At 49.5% G+C, this 24,107-nt stretch overlaps 1 protein-coding gene across 2 annotated transcripts in view; it reads right to left on the bottom strand.

Moving 5' to 3' along the window:
• The window catches only part of LOC110490323 (transmembrane O-mannosyltransferase targeting cadherins 1), a 108,957-nt gene that overhangs the window by 1,238 nt on the left and 83,612 nt on the right, over positions 1–24,107 (bottom strand). For both annotated transcript variants that reach the window (XM_036944636.2, XM_090200449.1), the window contains 8 exons: positions 21,109–21,252; positions 13,150–13,258; positions 12,554–12,656; positions 11,418–11,553; positions 11,095–11,239; positions 10,573–10,710; positions 6,858–6,980; positions 106–183 (listed from right to left, as the gene is read on the bottom strand). In XM_036944636.2, the coding sequence (XP_036800531.1) occupies positions 106–183; positions 6,858–6,980; positions 10,573–10,710; positions 11,095–11,239; positions 11,418–11,553; positions 12,554–12,656; positions 13,150–13,258; positions 21,109–21,252 (976 nt within the window). The remainder of the gene's footprint in view (positions 1–105; positions 184–6,857; positions 6,981–10,572; positions 10,711–11,094; positions 11,240–11,417; positions 11,554–12,553; positions 12,657–13,149; positions 13,259–21,108; positions 21,253–24,107) is intronic.

Raw genomic sequence — 24,107 nt, 5'->3', positions numbered from 1 at the left:
TTTGCAATTTCGGTATAATCAAAGACTTGTAAATGGCGGTATAATCAATGGCTTGTAAATGGCGTTTGACTCATGCAAACTAACTCTACTGTGTCGTCATAGTACCTTGATATGCTGAATTCCTCCCATGTTCATCCAAGCCTGCGATTGGTCAGGTTTTAGTTCCACTACCAGCTTGTAGCTCTGTAATGAAGACCACGCACACCTTAATATAAAGTAGTTACAACCAACGATCACTAGGTGGCAGTAGGGTTCTTATGCTCGGACTATAAAGTGAATATGGAGGGAGAAAAGTTTACTTGGAAGATTACTGAAACTTGAATCAACTCAACATGTTTTATGACTTTGAATTCAAAACAGCCTGAAACAATAGATTATGCTATCAAAATACAGCAAGCAGCCATTGGATCCACTTCAATATTGTCAACCACCACACCCGAAGGCCGCATGATCTCAGTTGGCCCTTTTGTGCCTTTCTTAGAAGGGGAACAACACCCAAACAAGAGCTGGAGCCCTGGCGCCCGGCCAAGCCCTGCTGAGAGAGTCAGAACTCTAGAGTTTATCTCCGAAAGTAACCCTGAGAATAAACTGTTCAACCTAGCAGGCCTTTGTTGACTTCCTGAACTGAAGAAAGAGGGAGAGATGGAGGGAGGGAAAGGGAGTGAGAGAGTGGAAAGGGAGAGAGAGAGAGGGAGGGAGTGGAAAGACAGAGAGACTTGCTTCGTAAGAAACGAGAGAGAGAGATCGTGAGTGAGTGTGTGAGTGAGTGAGTGAGTGAGTGAGTGAGTGAGTGAGTGAGTGAGAGAGAGAGAGAGTGAGTGAGTGAGTGAGTGAGTGAGTGAGTGAGTGAGTGAGTGGAAAGAGAGACCTGCTATTTAAGCAGACAGAGAACAGCACAAGAGAAAGATGTAGGGAAGAGAAAGAAGTTTATTTTAGGCCACACACTGTCTTGTTGGAAGTGTGGATGGGGGAAAATGGGCTTATTTGTTGATGCAGATAGTAGAGGAGATGGTGCTATTTTAGCGACAGTATCAGCGCGTTTTCAGGGGGGAAAAGATCAAGGCAGAGAAAGGCCTGGAATGCTGTTTGATGTGATTTTATTTGCAGACTTTGTATCTCTTCTCTCTCTCAAGTGTGTCTACTTGAACAGGAGAAGAAAGCACCCGGCGCTTAGAAGATCCACAGGCGCCCTTGAAACCCCTGCAGATAATATACTGCATGTAGGAGATGCAAATCTGGTTGTTTTTAGGGAATATGCCTCAAAATATGTTCTATTCTTTATTCATAATTGTTTTTATGGAGGTTGGGATATGTGAGCCAATTAGTGGTCTTGTTTTGTAACAGGTAAAGTTTGAGGTTATAGGAGGTTCTAAAGTTATTCACAGAGGTGAACGGAGAGAAAAGACAAGAGAAGGTGGATAATAAAGGGTACGACGGTAGGAGGGAGAGAGAGGGGTACGACGGTGAGGAGGGAGAGAGAGAGGTACGACGGTGAGGAGGGAGAGAGAGGGGTACGACGGTGAGGAGGGAGAGAGAGGGGTACGACGGTGAGGAGGGAGAGAGAGGGGTACGACGGTGAGGAGAGAGAGAGAGAGGTACGACGGTGAGGAGGGAGAGAGAGGGGTACGACGGTGAGGAGGGAGAGAGAGGGGTACGACGGTGAGGAGGGAGAGAGAGGGGTACGACGGTGAGGAGGGAGAGAGAGGGGTACGACGGTGAGGAGGGAGAGAGAGGGGTACGACGGTGAGGAGGGAGAGAGAGGGGTACGACGGTGAGGAGGGAGAGAGAGGGGTACGACGGTGAGGAGGGAGAGAGAGGGGTACGACGGTGAGGAGGGAGAGAGAGGGGTACGACGGTGAGGAGGGAGAGAGAGGGGTACGACGGTAGGAGGGAGAGAGAGGGGTACGACGGTAGGAGGGAGAGAGAGGGGTACGACGGTGAGGAGGGAGAGAGAGGGGTACGACGGTGAGGAGGGAGAGAGAGGGGTACGACGGTGAGGAGGGAGAGAGAGGGGTACGACGGTGAGGAGGGAGAGAGAGGGGTACGACGGTGAGGAGGGAGAGAGAGGTACGACGGTGAGGAGGGAGAGAGAGGGGTACGACGGTGAGGAGGGAGAGAGAGGGGTACGACGGTGAGGAGGGAGAGAGAGGGGTACGACGGTGAGGAGGGAGAGAGAGGGGTACGACGGTGAGGAGGGGGAGAGAGTGGTAAGACGGTGAGGAGGGAGAGAGGGGTACGACGGTGAGGAGGGAGAGAGAGGGGTACGACGGTGAGGAGGGAGAGAGAGGGGTACGACGGTGAGGAGGGAGAGAGAGGGGTACGACGGTGAGGAGGGAGAGAGAGGGGTACGACGGTAGGAGGGAGAGAGAGGGGTACGACGGTGAGGAGGGAGAGAGAGGGGTACGACGGTGAGGAGGGAGAGAGAGGGGTACGACGGTAGGAGGGAGAGAGAGGGGTACGACGGTGAGGAGGGAGAGAGAGGGGTACGACGGTGAGGAGGGAGAGAGAGGTACGACGGTGAGGAGGGAGAGAGAGGGGTACGACGGTGAGGAGGGAGAGAGAGGGGTACGACGGTGAGGAGGGAGAGAGAGGGGTACGACGGTGAGGAGGGAGAGAGAGGGGTACGACGGTGAGGAGGGAGAGAGGGGTACGACGGTGAGGAGGGAGAGAGAGGGGTACGACGGTGAGGAGGGAGAGAGAGGGGTACGACGGTAAGGAGGGAGAGAGAGGGGTACGACGGTGAGGAGGGAGAGAGAGGGGTACGACGGTGAGGAGGGAGAGAGAGGGGTACGACGGTGAGGAGGGAGAGAGAGGGGTACGACGGTAGGAGGGAGAGAGAGGGGTACGACGGTGAGGAGGGAGAGAGAGGGGTACGACGGTAGGAGGGAGAGAGAGGGGTACGACGGTAGGAGGGAGAGAGAGGGGTACGACGGTGAGGAGGGAGAGAGAGGGGTACGACGGTAGGAGGGAGAGAGAGGGGTACGACGGTGAGGAGGGAGAGAGAGGGGTACGACGGTGAGGAGGGAGAGAGAGGGGTACGACGGTAGGAGGGAGAGAGAGGGGTACGACGGTGAGGAGGGAGAGAGAGGGGTACGACGGTAGGAGGGAGAGAGAGGGGTACGACGGTGAGGAGGGAGAGAGAGGGGTACGACGGTAAGGAGGGAGAGAGAGGGGTACGACGGTGAGGAGGGAGAGAGAGGGGTACGACGGTGAGGAGGGAGAGAGAGGGGTACGACGGTGAGGAGGGAGAGAGAGGGGTACGACGGTGAGGAGGGAGAGAGAGGGGTACGACGGTGAGGAGGGAGAGAGAGGGGTACGACGGTGAGGAGGGAGAGAGAGGGGTACGACGGTAGGAGGGAGAGAGAGGGGTACGACGGTGAGGAGGGAGAGAGAGGGGTACGACGGTAGGAGGGAGAGAGAGGGGTACGACGGTGAGGAGGGAGAGAGAGGGGTACGACGGTAAGGAGGGAGAGAGAGGGGTACGACGGTGAGGAGGGAGAGAGAGGGGTACGACGGTAGGGGGGAGAGAGAGGGGTACGACGGTGAGGAGGGAGAGAGAGGGGTACGACGGTGAGGAGGGAGAGAGAGGGGTACGACGGTAGGAGGGAGAGAGAGGGGTACGACGGTGAGGAGGGAGAGAGAGGGGTACGACGGTAGGAGGGAGAGAGAGGGGTACGACGGTAGGAGGGAGAGAGAGGGGTACGACGGTGAGGAGGGAGAGAGAGGGGTACGACGGTGAGGAGGGAGAGAGAGGGGTACGACGGTGAGGAGGGAGAGAGAGGGGTACGACGGTAGGAGGGAGAGAGAGGGGTACGACGGTGAGGAGGGAGAGAGAGGGGTACGACGGTGAGGAGGGAGAGAGGGGTACGACGGTGAGGAGGGAGAGAGAGGGGTACGACGGTGAGGAGGGAGAGAGGGGTACGACGGTGAGGAGGGAGAGAGAGGGGTACGACGGTGAGGAGGGAGAGAGGGGTACGACGGTGAGGAGGGAGAGAGAGGGGTACGACGGTGAGGAGGGAGAGAGAGGTACGACGGTGAGAAGGGAGAGAGAGGGGTACGACGGTGAGGAGGGAGAGAGGGGTACGATGGTGAGGAGGGAGAGAGAGGGGTACGACGGTGAGGAGGGAGAGAGAGGGGTACGACGGTGAGGAGGGAGAGAGAGGGGTACGACGGTGAGGAGGGAGAGAGAGAGGTACGACGGTGAGGAGGGAGAGAGAGGGGTACGACGGTGAGGAGGGAGAGAGGGGTACGACGGTGAGGAGGGAGAGAGAGGGGTACGACGGTGAGGAGGGAGAGAGAGGGGTACGACGGTGAGGAGGGAGAGAGAGGGGTACGACGGTGAGGAGGGAGAGAGAGGGGTACGACGGTGAGGAGGGAGAGAGAGGGGTACGACGTTAGGAGGGAGAGAGAGGGGTACAACGGTGAGGAGGGAGAGAGAGGGGTACGACGGTGAGGAGGGAGAGAGAGGGGTACGACGGTGAGGAGGGAGAGAGAGGGGTACGACGGTGAGGAGGGAGAGAGAGGGGTACGACGGTGAGGAGGGAGAGAGGGGTACGACGGTGAGGAGGGAGAGAGAGGGGTACGACGGTGAGGAGGGAGAGAGAGGTACGATGGTGAGGAGGGAGAGAGAGGTACGGCGGTGAGGAGGGAGAGAGAGGGGTACGACGGTGAGGAGGGAGAGAGAGGGGTACGACGGTGAGGAGGGAGAGAGAGGGGTACGATGGTGAGGAGGGAGAGAGGGGTACGACGGTGAGGAGGGAGAGAGAGGGGTACGACGGTGAGGAGGGAGAGAGAGGGGTATGACCGTGAGGAGAGAGAGAGAGGGGTACGACGGTAGGAGGGAGAGAGAGGGGTACGACGGTGAGGAGGGAGAGAGAGGGGTACGACGGTGAAGAGGGAGAGAGAGGGGTACGACGGTGAGGAGGGAGAGAGAGGGGTACGACGGTGAGGAGGGAGAGAGAGGGGTACGACGGTGAGGAGGGAGAGAGAGGGGTACGACGGTAGGAGGGAGAGAGAGGGGTACAACGGTGAGGAGGGAGAGAGAGGGGTACGACGGTGAGGAGGGAGAGAGAGGGGTACGACGGTGAGGAGGGAGAGAGGGGTACGACGGTGAGGAGGGAGAGAGAGGGGTACGACGGTGAGGAGGGAGAGAGAGGGGTACGACGGTGAGGAGGGAGAGAGAGGGGTACGACGGTGAGGAGGGAGAGAGGGGTACGACGGTGAGGAGGGAGAGAGAGGGGTACGACGGTGAGGAGGGAGAGAGAGGTACGATGGTGAGGAGGGAGAGAGAGGTACGGCGGTGAGGAGGGAGAGAGAGGGGTACGACGGTGAGGAGGGAGAGAGAGGGGTACGACGGTGAGGAGGGAGAGAGAGGGGTACGACGGTGAGGAGGGAGAGAGGGGTACGACGGTGAGGAGGGAGAGAGAGGGGTACGACGGTGAGGAGGGAGAGAGAGGGGTATGACCGTGAGGAGAGAGAGAGAGGGGTACGACGGTAGGAGGGAGAGAGAGGGGTACGACGGTGAGGAGGGAGAGAGAGGGGTACGACGGTGAGGAGGGAGAGAGAGGGGTACGACGGTGAGGAGGGAGAGAGAGGGGTACGACGGTGAGGAGGGAGAGAGAGGGGTACGACGGTGAGGAGGGAGAGAGAGGGGTACGACGGTAGGAGGGAGAGAGAGGGGTACGACGGTGAGGAGGGAGAGAGAGGGGTACGACGGTGAGGAGGGAGAGAGAGGGGTACGACGGTGAGGAGGGAGAGAGGGGTACGACGGTGAGGAGGGAGAGAGAGGGGTACGACGGTGAGGAGGGAGAGAGAGGTACGATGGTGAGGAGGGAGCGAGAGGTACGGCGGTGAGGAGGGAGAGAGAGGGGTACGACGGTGAGGAGGGAGAGAGAGGGGTACGACGGTGAGGAGGGAGAGAGAGGGGTACGACGGTGAGGAGGGAGAGAGAGGTACGACGGTGAGGAGGAAGAGAGAGGGGTATGACCGTGAGGAGAGAGAGAGAGGGGTACGACGGTAGGAGGCAGAGAGAGGGGTACGACGGTGAGGAGGGAGAGAGAGGGGTACGACGGTGAGGAGGGAGAGAGAGGGGTACGACGGTGAGGAGGGAGAGAGAGGGGTACGACGGTGAGGAGGGAGAGAGGGGTACGACGGTGAGGAGGGAGAGAGAGGTACGACGGTAGGAGGGAGAGAGAGGGGTACGACGGTGAGGAGGGAGAGAGAGGTACGACGGTGAGGAGGGAGAGAGAGGTACGACGGTGAGGAGGGAGAGAGAGGTACGGCGGTGAGGAGGGAGAGAGAGGGGTACGACGGTGAGGAAGGAGAGAGAGAGGGGTACGACGGTGAGGAGGGAGAGAGAGGGGTACGACGGTGAGGAGGGAGAGAGAGGGGTATGACCGTGAGGAGAGAGAGAGAAGGGTACGACAGTGAGGAGGGAGAGAGAAGGGTACGACGGTGAGGAGGGAGAGAGAGGGGTACGACGGTGAGGAGGGAGAGAGAGAGGGGTACGACGGTGAGGAGGGAGAGAGAAGGGTACGACGGTGAGGAGGGAGAGAGAAGGGTACGACGGTGAGGAGGGAGAGAGAGGGGTACGACGGTGAGGAGGGAGAGAGAGGGGTACGATGGTGAGGAGGGAGAGAGAGGGGTACGACCGTAAGGAGTACGACGGTGAGGAGGGAGAGAGAGGGGTATGACGGTGAGGAGGGAGAGAAAGGGGTGTGACGGTGAGGAGGGAGTTAAGCAGGAGACAAAATTAATTAGGTAGAGTTTGGAACTTTAGTGGATGAGGGAGAAGAGGGAGCAGATGGAGAAAAGTTTGCAGAGTAATGAGGGGTGTGTGTGTGTGTCCCCTCCTGTACCTCAAAGGCTCTGTCCAGCTGGTTCATCTCTCTGAGCTGGTTGCCCTTGGAGAAGTGAAGCTCTGCCCTGACAGACATGTCTATAGGGTTCTGCAGTAGGGCCTTGTCTAGAGCATCCAGAGCCTAGAGGAAGAGGAGATAATTAGTACACATAGGGATAGACTTCCATGGATAGGGACAGACTTCCATGGATATTTTACCTTTATTTAAGTAGGCAAGTCAGTTAAGAACAAATTCTTATTTTCAATGACGGCCTGCCTGTTCAGGGGGAGAATGACAGATTTGTACCTTGCCAGCTCGGGTGTTTGAACTTGCAACCTTCCGGTTACTAGTCCAATGCTCAAACCACTAGGCTACCCTGCAAGGTTCTGCTATACAAATATACAAATTGATGGAAAGTGGTGTTGGGGGAAAAACAATGTACTGAAAACAATGTACTGAGCTAATATCAAATGGGCTTTTTACCAAATTATCATACGACAGACCACGCATTCACCCTGCACACCCTAATTGACAAACAAACAAACCAAAACAAAGGCAAAGTCTTCTCATTCTTTGTTGACTTCAAAAAAGCCTTCGACTCAATTTGGCATGAGGGTCTGCTATACAAATTGATGGAAAGTGGTGTTGGGGGAAAAATATACAACATTATAAAATACATGTACACAAACAACAAGTGTGAGGTTAAAATTGGCAAAAAAACACATATTTCTTCCCACAGGGCCATGGGGTGAGACAGGGATGCAGCTTAAGCCCCACCCTCTTCAACATATATATAAACGAATTGGCGAGGGCACTAGAACCGTCTGCAGCATCCGGCCTCACCCTACTAGAGTCTGACGTCAAATGTCTACTGTTTGCTGATGATCTGGTGCTTCTGTCACCAACCAAGGAGGGCCTACAGCAGCACCTAGATCTTCTGCACAGATTCTGCCAGACCTGGGCCCTGACAGTAAATCTCAGTAAGACCAAAATAATGGTGTTCCAAAAATGGTCCAGTCGCCAGGACCACAAATATAAATTCCATCTAGACACTGTTGCCCTAGAGCACACAGAAAAACGAAACATACCTTGGCCTAAACATCAGCGCCACAGGTAACTTCCACAAAACTGTGAACGATCTGAGACACAAAGCAAGAAGGGCCTCCTATGTCATCAAAAGGAACATAAATTCGACATACCAATTAGGATCTGGCTAAAAATACTTGAATCAGTTAAAGAACCCATTGCCCTTTTATGGTTGTGAGGTCTGGGGTCCGCTCACCAACCAAGAATTCACAAAATGGGACAAACACCAAATTGAGACTCTGCATGCAGAATTCTGCAAAAAATATCCTCCGTGTACAACGTAAAACACCAAATAATGTATGCAGAGCAGAATTAGGCCGATACCCGCTAATTATCAGAATCCAGAAAAGAGCCGCTAAATTCTACAACCACCTAAAATTAAGCGATTCCCAATCCTTCCATAACAAAGCCATCACCTACAGAGAGATGAACCTGGAGAAGAGTCCCCTAAGCAAGCTGGTCCTGGAGCTCTGTTCACAAACACAAACACACCCCACAGAGCCCGAGGGCAGCAACATAACTAGACGCAACCAAATCATGAGACAACAAACCCGATTTTGATAAACTCCCATATCTACAGGGTGAGATACCACAGTGTGCCATCACAGCAGCAAGATGTGTGACCTGTTGCCACAAGAAAAGGGCAACCAGTGAAGAACAAACACCATTGTAAATACAACCCATATTTATGTTTATTTATTTTCCCTTTTGTACTTTAACCATTTGCACATCGTTACAACACTGTATATAGACATAATATGACATTTGAAACGTCTTTATTATTTTGGAACTTCTGTGAGTGTAATGTTTACTGTTCGTTTTTATTGTTTATTTCACTTTTGTGTATTATCTACTTCACTTGCTTTGGCAATGTTAAAATATGATGAAAGCTGAGAGATTTGAAGGGAAAGAAAAGAACAAGGAAGAGAGGTGTGAATTTAATGGAATTTACTTTTGCCTCTGGGAGAGAAAAGTCTCATCCTTGAGATGACATAAATATCATCAATCGCTTTTTATTTTCCCTTCCCTTTGACAGAGATAAAAACATGTATAAAACCCCCATTAAGGGGATATCGAGATAGTGGAGCTAACAGATCTGGAAGCGTAGGAATATCCCTGGTGGGTTAGTATGTAGACACTGGACAGAAACACACTCAGACAATCCAAAGGGAGGATGGTGTGAAATCCGGTCTTCTGTCTGAGACAGAGAAGATAAACGTCCTCTAGTCCAGCCTTTCTAAAGCCCAGGTCCGTGGACCGCCGTCAGTCCATAGAGAAAGGCCTGAGAAATCCCTACTGATCGCACTGGATTCATCTCAATCTACTAAATATGGCCCTTAGTTCATAGAACCATGGTTACGCGAGTAACCGCCGAGCTCCGATAAATGCGCTTGTGACAAACAGAGCTCTTTCTTTTTTTTCTCCCTACAAGTTTGCCTCTAACTTTTGAACGGTTGGAGTTACTAGAGACGACTCTCAGGGAACACGGACGTGCCTGCTGTTTCCCTCTACGGCGGTCACAAGCTGCGCAGGACACGTTGGAACGCACACAATCCCATTTGAAAGCAATGCAGGTCTTCTTCCCAATACCTTTCTCAAGCATTTCAGTGACGACATACCATAAATCCTTTAGATTGAAATGTGGCCTCCCTGATTTGACATATCTTAGAGCATTATCATGTTTATTGAGACAAAGGCAGTAAGGCCAAATTCAACATTTTCATCAAATAATATAGATTATTTTTTGTTGTTGATGATACTACCAGGTGTCCTAAAATAGAGAATCAAATATCTTGCTGAACTATGTTATTACTGTCCTAAACAAATGATATGTGTTAGGCCCAGGAGGCTGGTGGCACCTTAATGGGGGAGGAGGCTTGTGGTAAAGGCTGGAGTGGAATCAGTAGAACATTATCAGATACATCAAACGTGCTTGATGCCATTCCATTTGCTCCGTTCCAGCCATTATTATGTGCCGTCCTCCCCTCAGCAGCCTCCACTGCTGTGAGGGTAGTAGATATAATAGAGAAAATGCATAGAAAAATTTGTGTTCTGAATAAAAAAGCGATTGTCAATATTTTTATACCCAAGCGGCCCCCAGAGGAAAAAGGCCTTATCTCGCCGTTCCCTGCTTCTCTAGTCAGCCCCCCACATAACCTCTGTGTTATTTTTGGAAGAAAATACTATTTTTAGCAGCGAGACTAAATCTCAAATGGCACCCTATTCCGTGTAAGTAGTGCACTACACAGGGATTGGAGTGCCATTTGGGACACAGAGATTACATCCATTCTGTTTGAGTGTCTACAGATGGGCCCCCAGAGACGGAGGGATGGAATGAAGGATGGAATGAGGGATGGCGGAGGAGGAGAATGTAATCAGATGGAGAGATGAGGTGAATGAAGTAAAGGATAGACGATCAGTGTGAACAGATGGGGATGTGATCCTGTGAGACTCGGAGGAGACAGAATCTAGATGTGATGCGTTTCCATGGTAACCACTGTTTCCGCGGCGATCACTGTCGCTGACCCCGAGGTGATATGGATTGTTCTGTTTTTCTTGACGGTCTCTTCTTATTCTTTCTCAGTCCCGTCCTTTCTTTCAAAGGCAGACACCACAGACCCAGCAACACACGCACACACACACATACCTCTGTGTAGTTGCCTCGTTTGCTGTAGATGGCAGACAGTAGGCGGTAACACTCGATGCAGCTCCCCTGCTTAGATATGATGCCCAGAGTCATCTTCTCTGCTTCTTTAGAGCGGCCTGCCATGGCTAACACTTGTGCCTGTATAGAGGGAGAGGGAGAGGGAGAGGTTGAGGTAGAGGTAGAGGTAGAGGTAGAGGTAGAGGTAGAGGTAGAGGGAGAGGGAGAGGGAGAGGGAGTGGGAGAGGGAGTGGGAGTGGGAGAGGGAGAGGGAGAGGGAGAGAGGGAGGGGGAGAGGGAGAGGGAGAGGTAGAGGGAGAGGGAGTGGGAGAGGGAGTGGGAGTGGGAGAGGGAGAGGGAGAGGGAGAGAGGGAGGGGGAGAGGGAGAGGGAGAGGGAGAGGGAGAGGGAGAGGAAGAGGGAGGGCAATTCAGAGCCAGACATCTGTTGGTGCTGTCCTGGTATAACTGCAGCATGTGGTATGACTGCAGCATGCCTGCATGTGTGTGTGTGTGTTGTGCCTCACCAGAGCCAGCCAGATATCGGTGCTGTCTGGCTGAAGCGTAGCCGCTTCGCGGTACACCTGCAGAGCCTCCTCATAGCGTCCTGTGTTGTAGTACAGCGCCCCTAGTGGCGTCAGGATGTCCACCTTCCTCGTCACCTGCAGGGCCCTGGGGTCAAAGGTCAGGGAGAGGTCAATGGAAGGTCAACAAGAGGTCATGCAAGGTCCACAGGACAGCTCCACCCATGACTCTCTTCTCTGGACAATGGGCACATGGCTAGTGTTGCTCTCGTTTGACTTGTGAATCTCTCCCATATTCCCAAATTGGTTGTCACCTCTTAACTCACTTTTTGTACCAAGACTCCGCCTCCTTGTTCTCATTGGAGGAGCGAAGGAGGCGGCCCAAGTTTACCATGGCGACGTAGTGCGCCGGCTTGAGACGCACGGCATGCTGGTAGTGGGCTGCCGCCAGCGCGCCTTCTCCTGATGAGAGAAGAGTGAGAGAAAGAAAGAGAAACAGAGAGAGAGAGAGAGAGAGAGAGAGGAACATCATGGCCCGTTCCTAGATGACTTTGTAGAGTGGTGTGAGGAATCACACTTGGTCCTCAATACCAACAAGACCGAAGAGATGTGCATAGACTTCAGGAAGCGTACAACACCTACCTCTGCAACATCTATCAGAGGCCAGAATATAGAAATTGTAGAGGAATACACATATCTGGGTGTCCTCTTGGACAACAAGCTTCAGTGGAGTAAATGTACAGACCTGATCTACAAAAAGAGCCAACAGAGACTGTACTCTCTAAAACAGTCGGGTTCTTTTCATATAGACTGTACTATACTGACTCTGTTTTACAAACCCTTTATAGAGAGTATTTTAACTTTTTGTATTGTTTGTTGGTTTGGCAATGCCACTGTCAGCCAGAGAAACATGCTGAGAAGGAATATCACCACAGCAAGCAAGGTACTTGGAGTCAAACAGACAGGCTTGGATGAGATCTTTAAGGTCAGGGCCCTCTGTAAGGCTCACAAAATCATTTTAGACCCAAGTCACCCCCTGTACCTGGACTTTGAATTACTCCCCTCTGGGCGCAGGTATAGGGCACCCCTCAGCAGGAAGAACAGAACGAGACAATCATTTGTGCCAGGTGTGATATCCCTCCTAAATAGCTCGGGTGAATGTTCAAATTGACTCCGTAAGGCCAGCAGGCTAGTCTCTTCTTCTTTATTTCATGTTTTATTTCTTATTTCTTACTATTATTATTTTTATTGGTGCGTAACTGTTATGAAAGTTGTATTGTCAATTTTGTTTTGTATTTAAACGCCACTTTAAATGTGTACATGACACTGCAACAAGATTTCCCCACGGGGACAATAAAGTCAGCAAGTAAGTAAGTAAGAGAGAGAGAGGTGTGAGTAAGCTAAAAACTTTATTTGCAAACAGATCAACACTCTCCTCTCCTACCAACCCAACGGAACTCACCGGTATCGACCAGAAACACTCCGTAGTTATTATGCAGGTCTGAGCTGTCTGGGCAGCTCTCTATGCCTTGCAAATAAACTTCATTGGCCTCCGCAAACCGCTTCTATAATAAAAAGAATACGATATCAATAAAATAGTTATATTGAATTATTAAGTATGAGCTGATATGTGTGAAATTGTGGCTATGCTGAGATACGGTTAGATAGAACCTGTGGTAATACAAGGTTAAGGAGTTAGCGAGTGTGTTTAATTGAACAAGCCAAAGTAATGACGCAGTGACTGGAGTTCCCGGCAGCGAGAATAACGATCTACAGCGAATTTTAATTGAATTCTGTATCCATGGAAAAGGGGGAAGGGAAGGGTAGATATAGCAGAACTCACATTGCCTAACATGCTCTTACAAAAGTGTGTGTGTGAGTCCATACTAAGTATGTATGTGAGAGAATGTGTGTATTTTTGTGTGTGTATGCAACCAGTGCATAGATTGAGACATCACTGGAATGCCGTGTGTATTACCTGCAAAGCATGTGTGTGTGTGTGTGTGTGTGTGTGTGTGCGTGTGCGTGTGTGTGTGCGTGCATGTACGTGTGTATTACCTGCTCTGCATAAAGTGATGCTAGACTGGAATAGGCGTCAGCGAAGTGTGGACCGAACCGAATGGAGTCTCTCAACAGAGCCTCCGCCTCTTCCTTCTTCCCTTGGGACCTGAAATAACATCATCATCATCATCCTCATATGGCTATGTTGTGTCCGTTTTCTGCTGACACACACACACATCCATACAGTAGATGACCTGGAAACGGTGTCAGGCCCGGCAGGAGTAATGGGAATCCATGTTGGGTCTGTCTCTAGGCCCGAGGCTGTATGTTCACATGTCGTAATTGAAAATATAGACCTGATGGATCTGTAGCGCAATAATGAAGTTAATTTGTGTTTCTACATTGGAGCTAGCCAGGCTAGCGTGTGTGTGTGTGCGTGTGTGTGTGTTATAAACACTTTACACTCCCATCAATGTTGATGTTGATGGATCTGTAGCGCAATAATGAAGTTAATTTGTGTTTCTACATTAGAGCTAGCCAGGCTAGCGTGTGTGTGTGTGTGTGTGTGTAATAAACACTTTACACTCCCATCAATGTTGATGTTGATGGATCTGTAGCTCAATAATGGAGTTAATTTGTGTTGCCATTATTGCCGTGTTTCTCCATTAGAGCCAGCCAGGCAAGCAGGAATGCTGCTGTGTGTGTACTACAAACACCGTACACACCCATCAATGAGAAGAGAGTAGGTGGGGGCAATAATGCAGAGAGTAAACAGTAACAGAAATCTCCCACTGTCCCGGCTAATGCCAAGTCTGCTGCGCTGGTGTGTCTGTCCTGGTGTGTGTGTGTGTGTGTGTGTGTGTGTGTGTATGAAAGTGTTTTGTTGTTCTAACGAGCCCCCCCCCGCAGCCCCTCCTCTTTGTGTCAACCCAGTGATTTCATGAGTGCTCTGTTTATCTGTGTGTTAAACAAATGTTTTTCCAATCAGCTTTCTGCCAGAGTGACAGGGAAGAGTAGAGCAGAGCGGTGTCGATGATATGACAACCCCGCACAAACACACACACACACACACAAACACACACACACACACACACACACACACACACACACACACACACACACACACAACCACAGCCCTATTGAGCAACAAGCAGAACAGCTCGCCACTGCGTGTCTAAACTATTTCCCCTCAGCGCGATGACTTGGTGAGAAAGAACATTCTGCTAATGTAAGCCATTTAACCTCAGGGAGTGCACTTTGTGTCACTCGTTATTTTTTTATTTTTATTTCACCTTTATTTAACCAGGTAGGCTAGTTGAGAACACCTTTATTTAACCAGGTAGGCTAGTTGAGAACACCTTTATTTAACCAGGTAGGCTAGTTGAGAACACCTTTATTTAACCAGGTAGGCTAGTTGAGAACACCTTTATTTAACCAGGTAGGCTAGTTGAGAACACCTTTATTTAACCAGGTAGGCTAGTTGAGAACACCTTTATTTAACCAGGTAGGCTAGTTGAGAACACCTTTATTTAACCAGGTAGGCAGCGATCGGTTAGCTGCTCAGATAGCAGATGTTTGAAGTTGGTGAGGGAGATAAAAGTCTCCAACTTCAGCGATTTTTGCAATTCGTTCCAGTCACAGGCAACAGAGAACTGGAACAAAAGGCGTCCAAATGAGGTGTTGGCTTTAGGGATGATCAGTGAGATACACCTGCTGGAGCGCGTGCTACGGGTGGTGTTGCCATCGTGACCAGTGAACTGAGATAAGGCGGAGCTTTACCTAGCATGGACTTGTAGATGACCTGGAGCCAGTGGGTCTGGCGACGAATATGTAGCAAGGGCCAGCCGACTAGAGCATACAGGTCGCAGTGGTGGGTGGTATAAGGTGCTTTAGTAACAAAACGGATGGCACTGTGATAAACTGCATCCAGTTTGCTGAGTAGAGTATTGGAAGCTATTTTGTAGATGACATCGCCAAAGTCGAGGATCGGTAGGATAGTCAGTTTTACTAGGGTAAGTTTGGCGGCGTGAGTGAAGGAGGCTTTGTTTCGAAATAGAAAGCCGACTCGGGATTTGATTTTAGATTGGAGATGTTTGATATGAGTCTGGAAGGAGAGTTTACAGTCTAGCCAGACACTTAGGTACAGTGCCTTGCGAAAGTATTCAGCCCCCTTGAACTTTGCGACCTTTTGCCACATTTCAGGCTTCAAACATAAAGATATAAAACTGTATTTGTTTGTGAAGAATCAACAACAAGTGGGACACAATCATGAAGTGGAACAACATTTATTGGATATTTCAAACTTTTTTAACAAATCAAAAACTGAAAAATTGGGCGTGCAAAATTATTCAGCCCCCTTCAGTTAATACTTTGTAGCGCCACCTTTTGCTGCGATTACAGCTGTAAGTCGCTTGGGGTATGTCTCTATCAGTTTTGCACATCGAGAGACTGACATTTTTTCCCATTCCTCCTTGTAAAACAGCTCGAGCTCAGTGAGGTTGGATGGAGAGCATTTGTGAACAGCAGTTTTCAGTTCTTTCCACAGATTCTCGATTGGATTCAGGTCTGGACTTTGACTTGGCCATTCTAACACCTGGATATGTTTATTTTTGAACCATTCCATTGTAGATTTTGCTTTATGTTTTGGATCATTGTCTTGTTGGAAGACAAATCTCCGTCCCAGTCTCAGGTCTTTTGCAGACTCCATCAGGTTTTCTTCCAGAATGGTCCTGTATTTGGCTCCATCCATCTTCGCATCAATTTTAACCATCTTCCCTGTCCCTGCTGAAGAAAAGCAGGCCCAAACCATGATGCTGCCACCACCATGTTTGACAGTGGGGATGGTGTGTTCAGCTGTGTTGCTTTTACGCCAAACATAACGTTTTGCATTGTTGCCAAAAAGTTCAATTTTGGTTTCATCTGACCAGAGCACCTTCTTCCACATGTTTGGTGTGTCTCCCAGGTGGCTTGTGGCAAACTTTAAACAACACTTTTTATGGATATCTTTAAGAAATGGCTTTCTTCTTGCCACTCTTCCATAAAGGCCAGATTTGTGCAATATACGACTGATTGTTGTCCTATGGACAGAGTCTCCCACCTCAGCTGTAGATCTCTGCAGTTCATCCAGAGTGATCATGGGCCTCTTGGCTGCATCTCTGATCAGTCTTCTCCTTGTATGAGCTGAAAGTTTAGAGGGACGGCCAGGTCTTGGTAGATTTGCAGTGGTCTGATACTCCTTCCATTTCAATATTATCGCTTGCACAGTGCTCCTTGGGATGTTTAAAGCTTGGGAAATCTTTTTGTATCCAAATCCGGCTTTAAACTTCTTCACAACAGTATTTCGGACCTGCCTGGTGTGTTCCTTGTTCTTCATGATGCTCTCTGCGCTTTTAACGGACCTCTGAGACTATCACAGTGCAGGTGCATTTATACGGAGACTTGATTACACACAGGTGGATTGTATTTATCATCATTAGTCATTTAGGTCAACATTGGATCATTCAGAGATCCTCACTGAACTTCTGGAGAGAGTTTGCTGCACTGAAAGTAAAGGGGCTGAATAATTTTGCACGCCCAATTTTTCAGTTTTTGATTTGTTAAAAAAGTTTGAAATATCCAATAAATGTCGTTCCACTTCATGATTGTGTCCCACTTGTTGTTGATTCTTCACAAAAAAATACAGTTTTATATCTTTATGTTTGAGGCCTGAAATGTGGCAAAAGGTCGCAAAGTTCAAGGGGGCCGAATAGTTTCGCAAGGCACTGTACTTATAGATGTCCATATATTCTAGGTCGGAACCATCCAGGGTGGTGATGCTAGTCGGACATGCGGGTGCAGGCAGCGAACGGTTGAAAAGCATGCATTTGGTTTTACTAGCGTTTAAGAGCAGTTGGAGGCCACGGAATGAGTGTTGTATGGCATTGAAGCTCGTTTGGAGGTTAGATAGCACAGTGTCCAAGGACGGGCCGGAAGTATACAGAATGGTGTCGTCTGCGTAGAGGTGGATCAGGGAATCGCCCGCAGCAAGAGCAACATCATTGATATATACAGAGAAAAGAGTCGGCCCGAGAATTGAACCCCGTGGCACCCCCATAGAGACTGCCAGAGGACCGGACAGCATGCCCTCTGATTTGACACACTGAACTCTGTCTGCAAAGTAGTTGGTGTATCAGGCAAGGCAGTCATCAGAAAAACCGAGGCTACTGAGTCTGCCGATAAGAATATGGTGATTGACAGAGTCGAAAGCCTTGGCAAGGTCGATGAAGACGGCTGCACAGTACTGTCTTTTATCGATGGCGGTTATGATATCGTTTAGTACCTTGAGCGTGGCTGAGGTGCACCCGTGACCGGCTCGGAAACCAGATTGCACAGCGGAGAAGGTACGGTGGGATTCGAGATGCTCAGTGACCTGTTTGTTGACTTGGTTTTCGAAGACCTTAGATAGGCAGGGCAGGATGGATATAGGTCTGTAACAGTTTGGGTCCAGGGTGTCTCCCCCTTTGAAGAGGGGGATGACTGAGGCAGCTTTCCAATCCTTGGGGATCTCAGACGATATGAAAGAGAGGTTGAACAGGCTGGTAATAGGGGTTGCGACAATGACGGCGGATAGTTTCAGAAATAGAGGGTCCAGATTGTCTACCCCAGCTGATTTGTACGGGTCCAGGTTTTGCAGCTCTTTCAGAAAATCTGCTATCTTGATATGGGTAAAGGAGTACCTGGAGAGGCTTGGGCGAGTAGCTGCGGGGGGGGCGGAGCTGTTAGCCGCGGTTGGAGTAGCCAGGAGAAAGGCATGGCCGGCCGTTGAGAAATGCTTGTTGAAGTTTTCGATAATCATGGATTTATCGGTGGTGACCGTGTTACCTAGCCTCAGTGCAGTGGGCAGCTGGGAGGAGGTGCTCTTGTTCTCCATGGACTTCAGTGTCCCAGAACTTTTTGGAGTTAGAGCTACAGGATGCAAATTTCTGCCTGAAGAAGCTGGCCTTTGCTTTCCTGACTGACTGCGTGAATTGGTTCCTGACTTCCCTGAACAGTTGCATATTGCGGGGACTATTCGATGCTATTGCAGTACGCCACAGGATGTTTTTGTGCTGGTCGAGGGCAGTCAGGTCAGGAGTGAACCAAGGGCTATATCTGTTCTTAGTTCTGCATTTTTTTGAACGGAGCATGCTTATCTAAAATGGTGAGGAAGTTACTTTTAAAGAATGACCAGGCATCCTCAACTGACGGGATGAGGTCAATATCCTTCCAGGATACCCGGGCCAGGTCGATTAGAAAGGCCTGCTCACAGAAGTGTTTTAGGGAGCGTTTGACAGTGATGAGGGGTTGGTCGTTTGACTGCGGATCCGTAGCGGATACAGGCAATGAGGCAGTGATCGCTGAGATCCTGGTTGAAGACAACGGAGGTGTATTTGGAGGGCCAGTTGGTCAGGATGACGTCTATGAGGGTGCCCTTGTTTACAGATTTAGGGTTGTACCTGGTGGGTTCCTTGATGATTTGTGTGAGAGTGAGGGCATCTAGCTTAGATTGTAGTACTGCCGTGGTGTTAAGCATATCCCAGTTTAGGTCACCTAACAGAACAAACTCTGAAGCTAGATGGGGGGCGATCAATTCACAAATGGTGTCCAGGGCACAGCTGGGAGCTGAGGGGGGTCAGTAGCAGGCGGCAACAGTGAAATACTTATTTCTGGAGAGAGTAATTTTTAAAATTAGTAGTTCGAACTGTTTGGGTATGGACCTGGAAAGTATGACATTACTTTGCAGGCTATCTCTGCAGTAGACTGCAACTCCTCCCCCTTTGGCAGTTCTATCTTGACGGAAAATGTTATAGTTGGGTATGGAAATCTCAGAATTTTTGGTGGCCTTTCAGAGCCAGGATTCAGACACGGCAAGGACATCAGGGTTAGCAGAGTGTGCTAAAGCAGTGAGTAAAACAAACTTAGGGAGGAGGCTTCTGATGTTGACATGCATGAAACCAAGGCTTTTTCGATCACAGAAGTCAACAAATGAGGGTGCCTGAGGACATGCAGGGCCTGGGTTTACCTCCACATCACCCGCGGAACAGAGGAGGAGTAGTATGAGGGTGCGGCTAAAGGCTATCAAAACTGGTGGCCTAGAGTGTTGGGGACAAAGAATAAAAGGAGCAGATTTCTGGGCATGGTAGAATGAATTCAGGGCATAATGCGCAGACAGGGGTATGGTGGGGTGCGGGTACAGCGGAGGTAAGCCCAGGCACTGGGTGATGATAAGAGAGGTTGTATCTCTGGACATGCTGGTTGTAATGGGTGAGGTCACTGCATGTGTGGGAGGTGGGACAAAGGAGGTATCAGGGGTATGAAGAGTGGAACTAGGGGCTCCATTGTAAACTAAAACAATGATAACTAACCTGAACAACAGTATACAAGGCATATTGACATTTGAGAGAGACATACAGCGAGGCATACAGTAATCACAGGTGTTGATTGGGAGAGCTAGCTAAAACAGTAGGTGAGACAACAACAGCTAATCAGCTAGCACAACAACAGCAGGTAAAATGGCGTTGACTAGGCAGAGAGGGTCGGATTAACTACACACAGAGCCTGAGTGCGGCTGGGGCCGACAGAAAACATAAACAAACAGAATGGAGTACCGTGATTAATGGACAGTCCAGCAGGCATCAGCTATGTAGCCAAGTGATCACAGTGTCCAGCAGGCATCAGCTATGTAACCAAGTGATCACAGTGTCCAGGAGGCAGCGGTAGATGGGACAGGGAAGCTAGACGGGCGAGTATTATCCAGGCAAAAAAAAAATGGCTGGCTGTGCAGAAGGTAAAAGCCGCTAGCAGTGGCTAACAATGACTAAATAGCTTGTAGCTAGTTAGCTGGTTAGCTTCTGGAGGTTCTTGAATCTGTTCTAAAAATCAAAAATAATAACGATTCCGTATCACATTGGGTGAGGCAGATTACCGGAAATTATAATCGAATTAAAAATCGAAAAGAGATTGAAAGTAAATATGGGTCCAGTGAGTGGTTGGGCTGGCTTGGGACACGGCGATTCAGACAGTTAGCAGGCCTGTGCTAACAAGCTAACAATTAGTAGGCCGGGGCTAAACAAGCTAGCAGTTAGTAGAACGGGGCTAAACAAGCTAGCAGTTAGCAGGCTGAATTAGCAAGCAAGCAGATAGCAAGGGCTAGAAAGTTAGCCTTTGGGGGACGTCGCGATGTTGTTAAGTCTGTTTATGCCTCTTCATGCGGTGACATCGATAGACCGGTCGTGGGTCCGGATATTGTAGCCCAGGAGTATGCTTTGGTGGTAGCACAGGAGCTCTGGCCGGGCTAGCTTCAAGCTAAGTGGATGGAAACGCTAGCCAGGAGTAGTCATCCGGGGTTGCGGTTAGCTAGTTAGCTAGTTGTGAAGATCCAGATGAAAATGTTCCGTTTGCGGTGGGAGTCCGGGGATAAAAATAATAGGTCCGTTATGCTCTGGTTAGAGTCGCGTTGTTCGAACTGGCGAGAGCTTTCCGAGCTAAAGGTTAGTTGATGACCGCTAGCAATGTTTTGCTGACTGATAGCTGGTAGTTAGCTGGCTAGCTTCAATTGAGGGGTTCCGGATCAGAAGTAAATATAGATACTTTAGATGAAAAAAAGCAGATCCACACCACATAGGGTGAGGCAGGTTGCAGGAGAGTATTTAGATGTTGAGGTTTAGCAAAATGTTTTAAAAGATATGCGAAGAAAAATATGTAAATAAAACGATATATACAAGGGACACGACACGACAAGACGTCTGACTGCTACGCCATCTTGGCACTTAAGTGTGCTGCAGGGAAAGTGTGTGTGTTTGTGCGTGTGTGTGTGTGTACGAATGAATGGGGTGCGAGCCTTGTGCCGAGACCTCTGAGTGCATGCACAGTGTGTGTGTGTGTGTGTGTGTGTGTGTGTGTGTGTGTGTGTGTGTGTGTGTGTGTGTGTGTGCACGCATGTCGTGTGTCCATGCATGTGTGTGCATATGCATGCAGGTGTGTGTGCGTATATCCTACTTGAGCAGGTTTCCCAGGTTGAACAGGGCTCTGTTGTGCTGGGGGTTGGTGTCCAGGGCGGTCCTGTAGTAGTGCTCGGCATCCTCTGGGTGGCGTGTCAGAGTACCCAGGTTGTTCATGGCACTGGCATGGCGAGGGTACAACCTGGAGAGGTTAGAGGAGGGGGAAGGGAGGAGGAGAGCAGGAAAGTAGTTCAGGTAGAGGAGGGAAAAGAAACCCAGGTATCTTCAAGTTCCAATCTGGAAGAAAACATTCCTCCTTCATCACATTTTGTGATGACCGCTAATGGTTGAAAAGGTGCCTGATCGGTCTGGTCCTTGAAATCAGTGACGGCGATAGGAAGCAATTTAGCACTTTGGGGACATGTGACCCTTCTCATGTATCCTTACATGACCCCATAGCGCTACAAGAAGACGACATGACCCCCATGATACCGTAATTAGGATAAGTGGTTGTTATCCTGATAACGGTTATTGTACACCAAATGGCTTCTGTAAATCAATCATTCTAGAGCATCTGAATAAGGCATAAAACGCTCTTATAGAGCATCTGAATAAGGCATGAAACGCTCTTATAGAGCATCTGAATAAGGCATGAAACGCTCTTATAGAGCATCTGAATAAGGCATGAAACGCTCTTATAGAGCATCTGAATAAGGCATGAAACGCTCTTATAGAGCATCTGAATAAGGCATGAAACGCTCTTATAGAGCATCTGAATAAGGCATGAAACGCTCTTATAGAGCATCTGAATAAGGCATGAAACGCTCTTATAGAGCATCTGAATAAGGCATGAAACGCTCTTATAGAGCATCTGAATAAGGCATGAAACGCTCTTTTAGAGCATTGAGTGCTTTCAGAAAGGATCGGGTCAAAGGTGGCATGCAATTGCAACCCATTTGTATTATTAGTGGCATAACTATGAGAGACACACATCACAACCCCGGGGGCAAGAGGTGAAACAACGCCACGACAACCATGTCCATTTACAATGCAACTTAGTCTCCTTTCCATTGGCTAATCACAGTTTACGTTGCCTTTCAGTGTGACACTGCCTAGAAAGGAAACAGTGTGGACTTAGTGGCACGCACACTGCCGTAAGCACACTATTGATCCCCACACACACACCATCACCCAATCTAATGTCTTAGCAGGGGACCAGAACACGAAACCTGAAAAACAAACAAATAAAACAACCTCGAAAGAATGCAATAAAACCCACAACTCCAGGGTATAACAACATCGCCTCTCTCTCTTATCACCTTTTAGCCCAAATGAAAAACAAGAAAAATTACCTTCGAAAATAATTGAAAGTGGAAGTAATGTGCCTGGGGGTTAAAGTTTGTCAGTGTCTGATTAAAAAAAGCACCCTATTCCAGAAGTACTTGAAGAAAGGAGGAGATGGTAATGTCATTGGTCAATGAATGTATAATGTAACGTATATTGCCTCGCCCAGCAGACTGTAGACCCATCGCGTTCACGTTGTCATGCTGCGTCACGCTGTTGCTGAGTTAAGGGTCACACAATCCCTTCTACCTACGTAATGTCACGATTTCAAAGCTATATGGTATTAAAGAGAACAAGTTAATTCATTCACATCTTGGTAATATTTGTAATGCTGTGTTTCTCGTTCACGTAATTCATGCACATTTTTGAGCTAGGGCAAAATGGACTCCCACTTGACTCCCATTTATCCAGAATGCCCAGTGCGGCCCATTGACAACATACAAGCAATGTATACAATGACCGTTAATAAGAATCGAATGGAGTTTACCATCTCCTCATTTCTTCAAGTATTTCTGACTATTCCCTATACAGTACACTAACTTTGACAGAACCCGATAGGAACTGGTCGAAGGTAGTGGAAATATAGAGAAAAGGGTACCATTTCAGAGCAGCCTCTGTATAGAGAGTAATGTGGTTTGGAGTGGGATAAAAGGAGCGAAGGGTTCTGGACAGGATTATAACAGCACACCTGCAGGATCCTGTTGCTATACGTAGATACAGGCAGGAGAAGGCATTAGAGGGGATCAGGAAAAAAGAGAGAGAGGGAGAAAGAGAGCGAGGGGGAGCACACTTCTGCTTGTCAGAGATAGGAAAAGGGGAAGGGGGATGAAATGATGGGGTATTCAGAGGATGGAGATGGACGGATAGGGGGATGAAATGATGGGGTATTCGGAGGATAGAGATGGACGGATAGGGGGATGAAATGATGGGGTATTTGGAGGATGTAGATGGACGGATAGGGGGATGAAATGATGGGGTATTCGGAGGATGGAGATGGACGGATTGGGGGATGAAATGATGGGGTATTCGGAGGATGGAGATGGACGGATAGGGGGATGAAATTATGGGGTATTCAGAGGATGGAGATGGACGGACAGGGGGATGAAATTATGGGGTATTCGGAGGATGGAGATGGATGGACAGGGGGATGAAATTATGGGGTATTCGGAGTTCGGAGGATGGAGATGGACGGACAGGGGGATGAAATTATGGGGAATTCGGAGGATGGAGATGGACGGATAGGGGGATGAAATTATGGGGTATTCGGAGGATGGAGATGGACGGATAGGGGGATGAAATGATGGGGTATTTGGAGGATGTAGATGGACGGATAGGGGGATGAAATGATGGGGTATTCGGAGGATGGAGATGGACGGATTGGGGGATGAAATGATGGGGTATTCGGAGGATGGAGATGGACGGATAGGGGGATGAAATTATGGGGTATTCAGAGGATGGAGATGGACGGACAGGGGGATGAAATTATGGGGTATTCGGAGGATGGAGATGGACGGACAGGGGGATGAAATTATGGGGTATTCGGAGGATGGAGATGGACGGATAGGGGGATGAAATTATGGGGTATTCGGAGGATGGAGATGGACGGATAGGGGGATGAAATGATGGGGTATTCGGAGGATGGAGATGGACGGATAGGGGGATGAAATGATGGGGTATTCGTAGGATGGAGATGGACGGATAGGGGGATGAGGA

Source organism: Oncorhynchus mykiss, chromosome 15 (assembly GCF_057628025.1).
Source record: "Oncorhynchus mykiss isolate SJ-2025 chromosome 15, ASM5762802v1, whole genome shotgun sequence".
NCBI lineage: Eukaryota > Metazoa > Chordata > Actinopteri > Salmoniformes > Salmonidae > Oncorhynchus > Oncorhynchus mykiss.
Note: the sequence above shows the minus strand (reverse complement) of the source record. Positions and strands in the feature narration are given on the sequence as shown.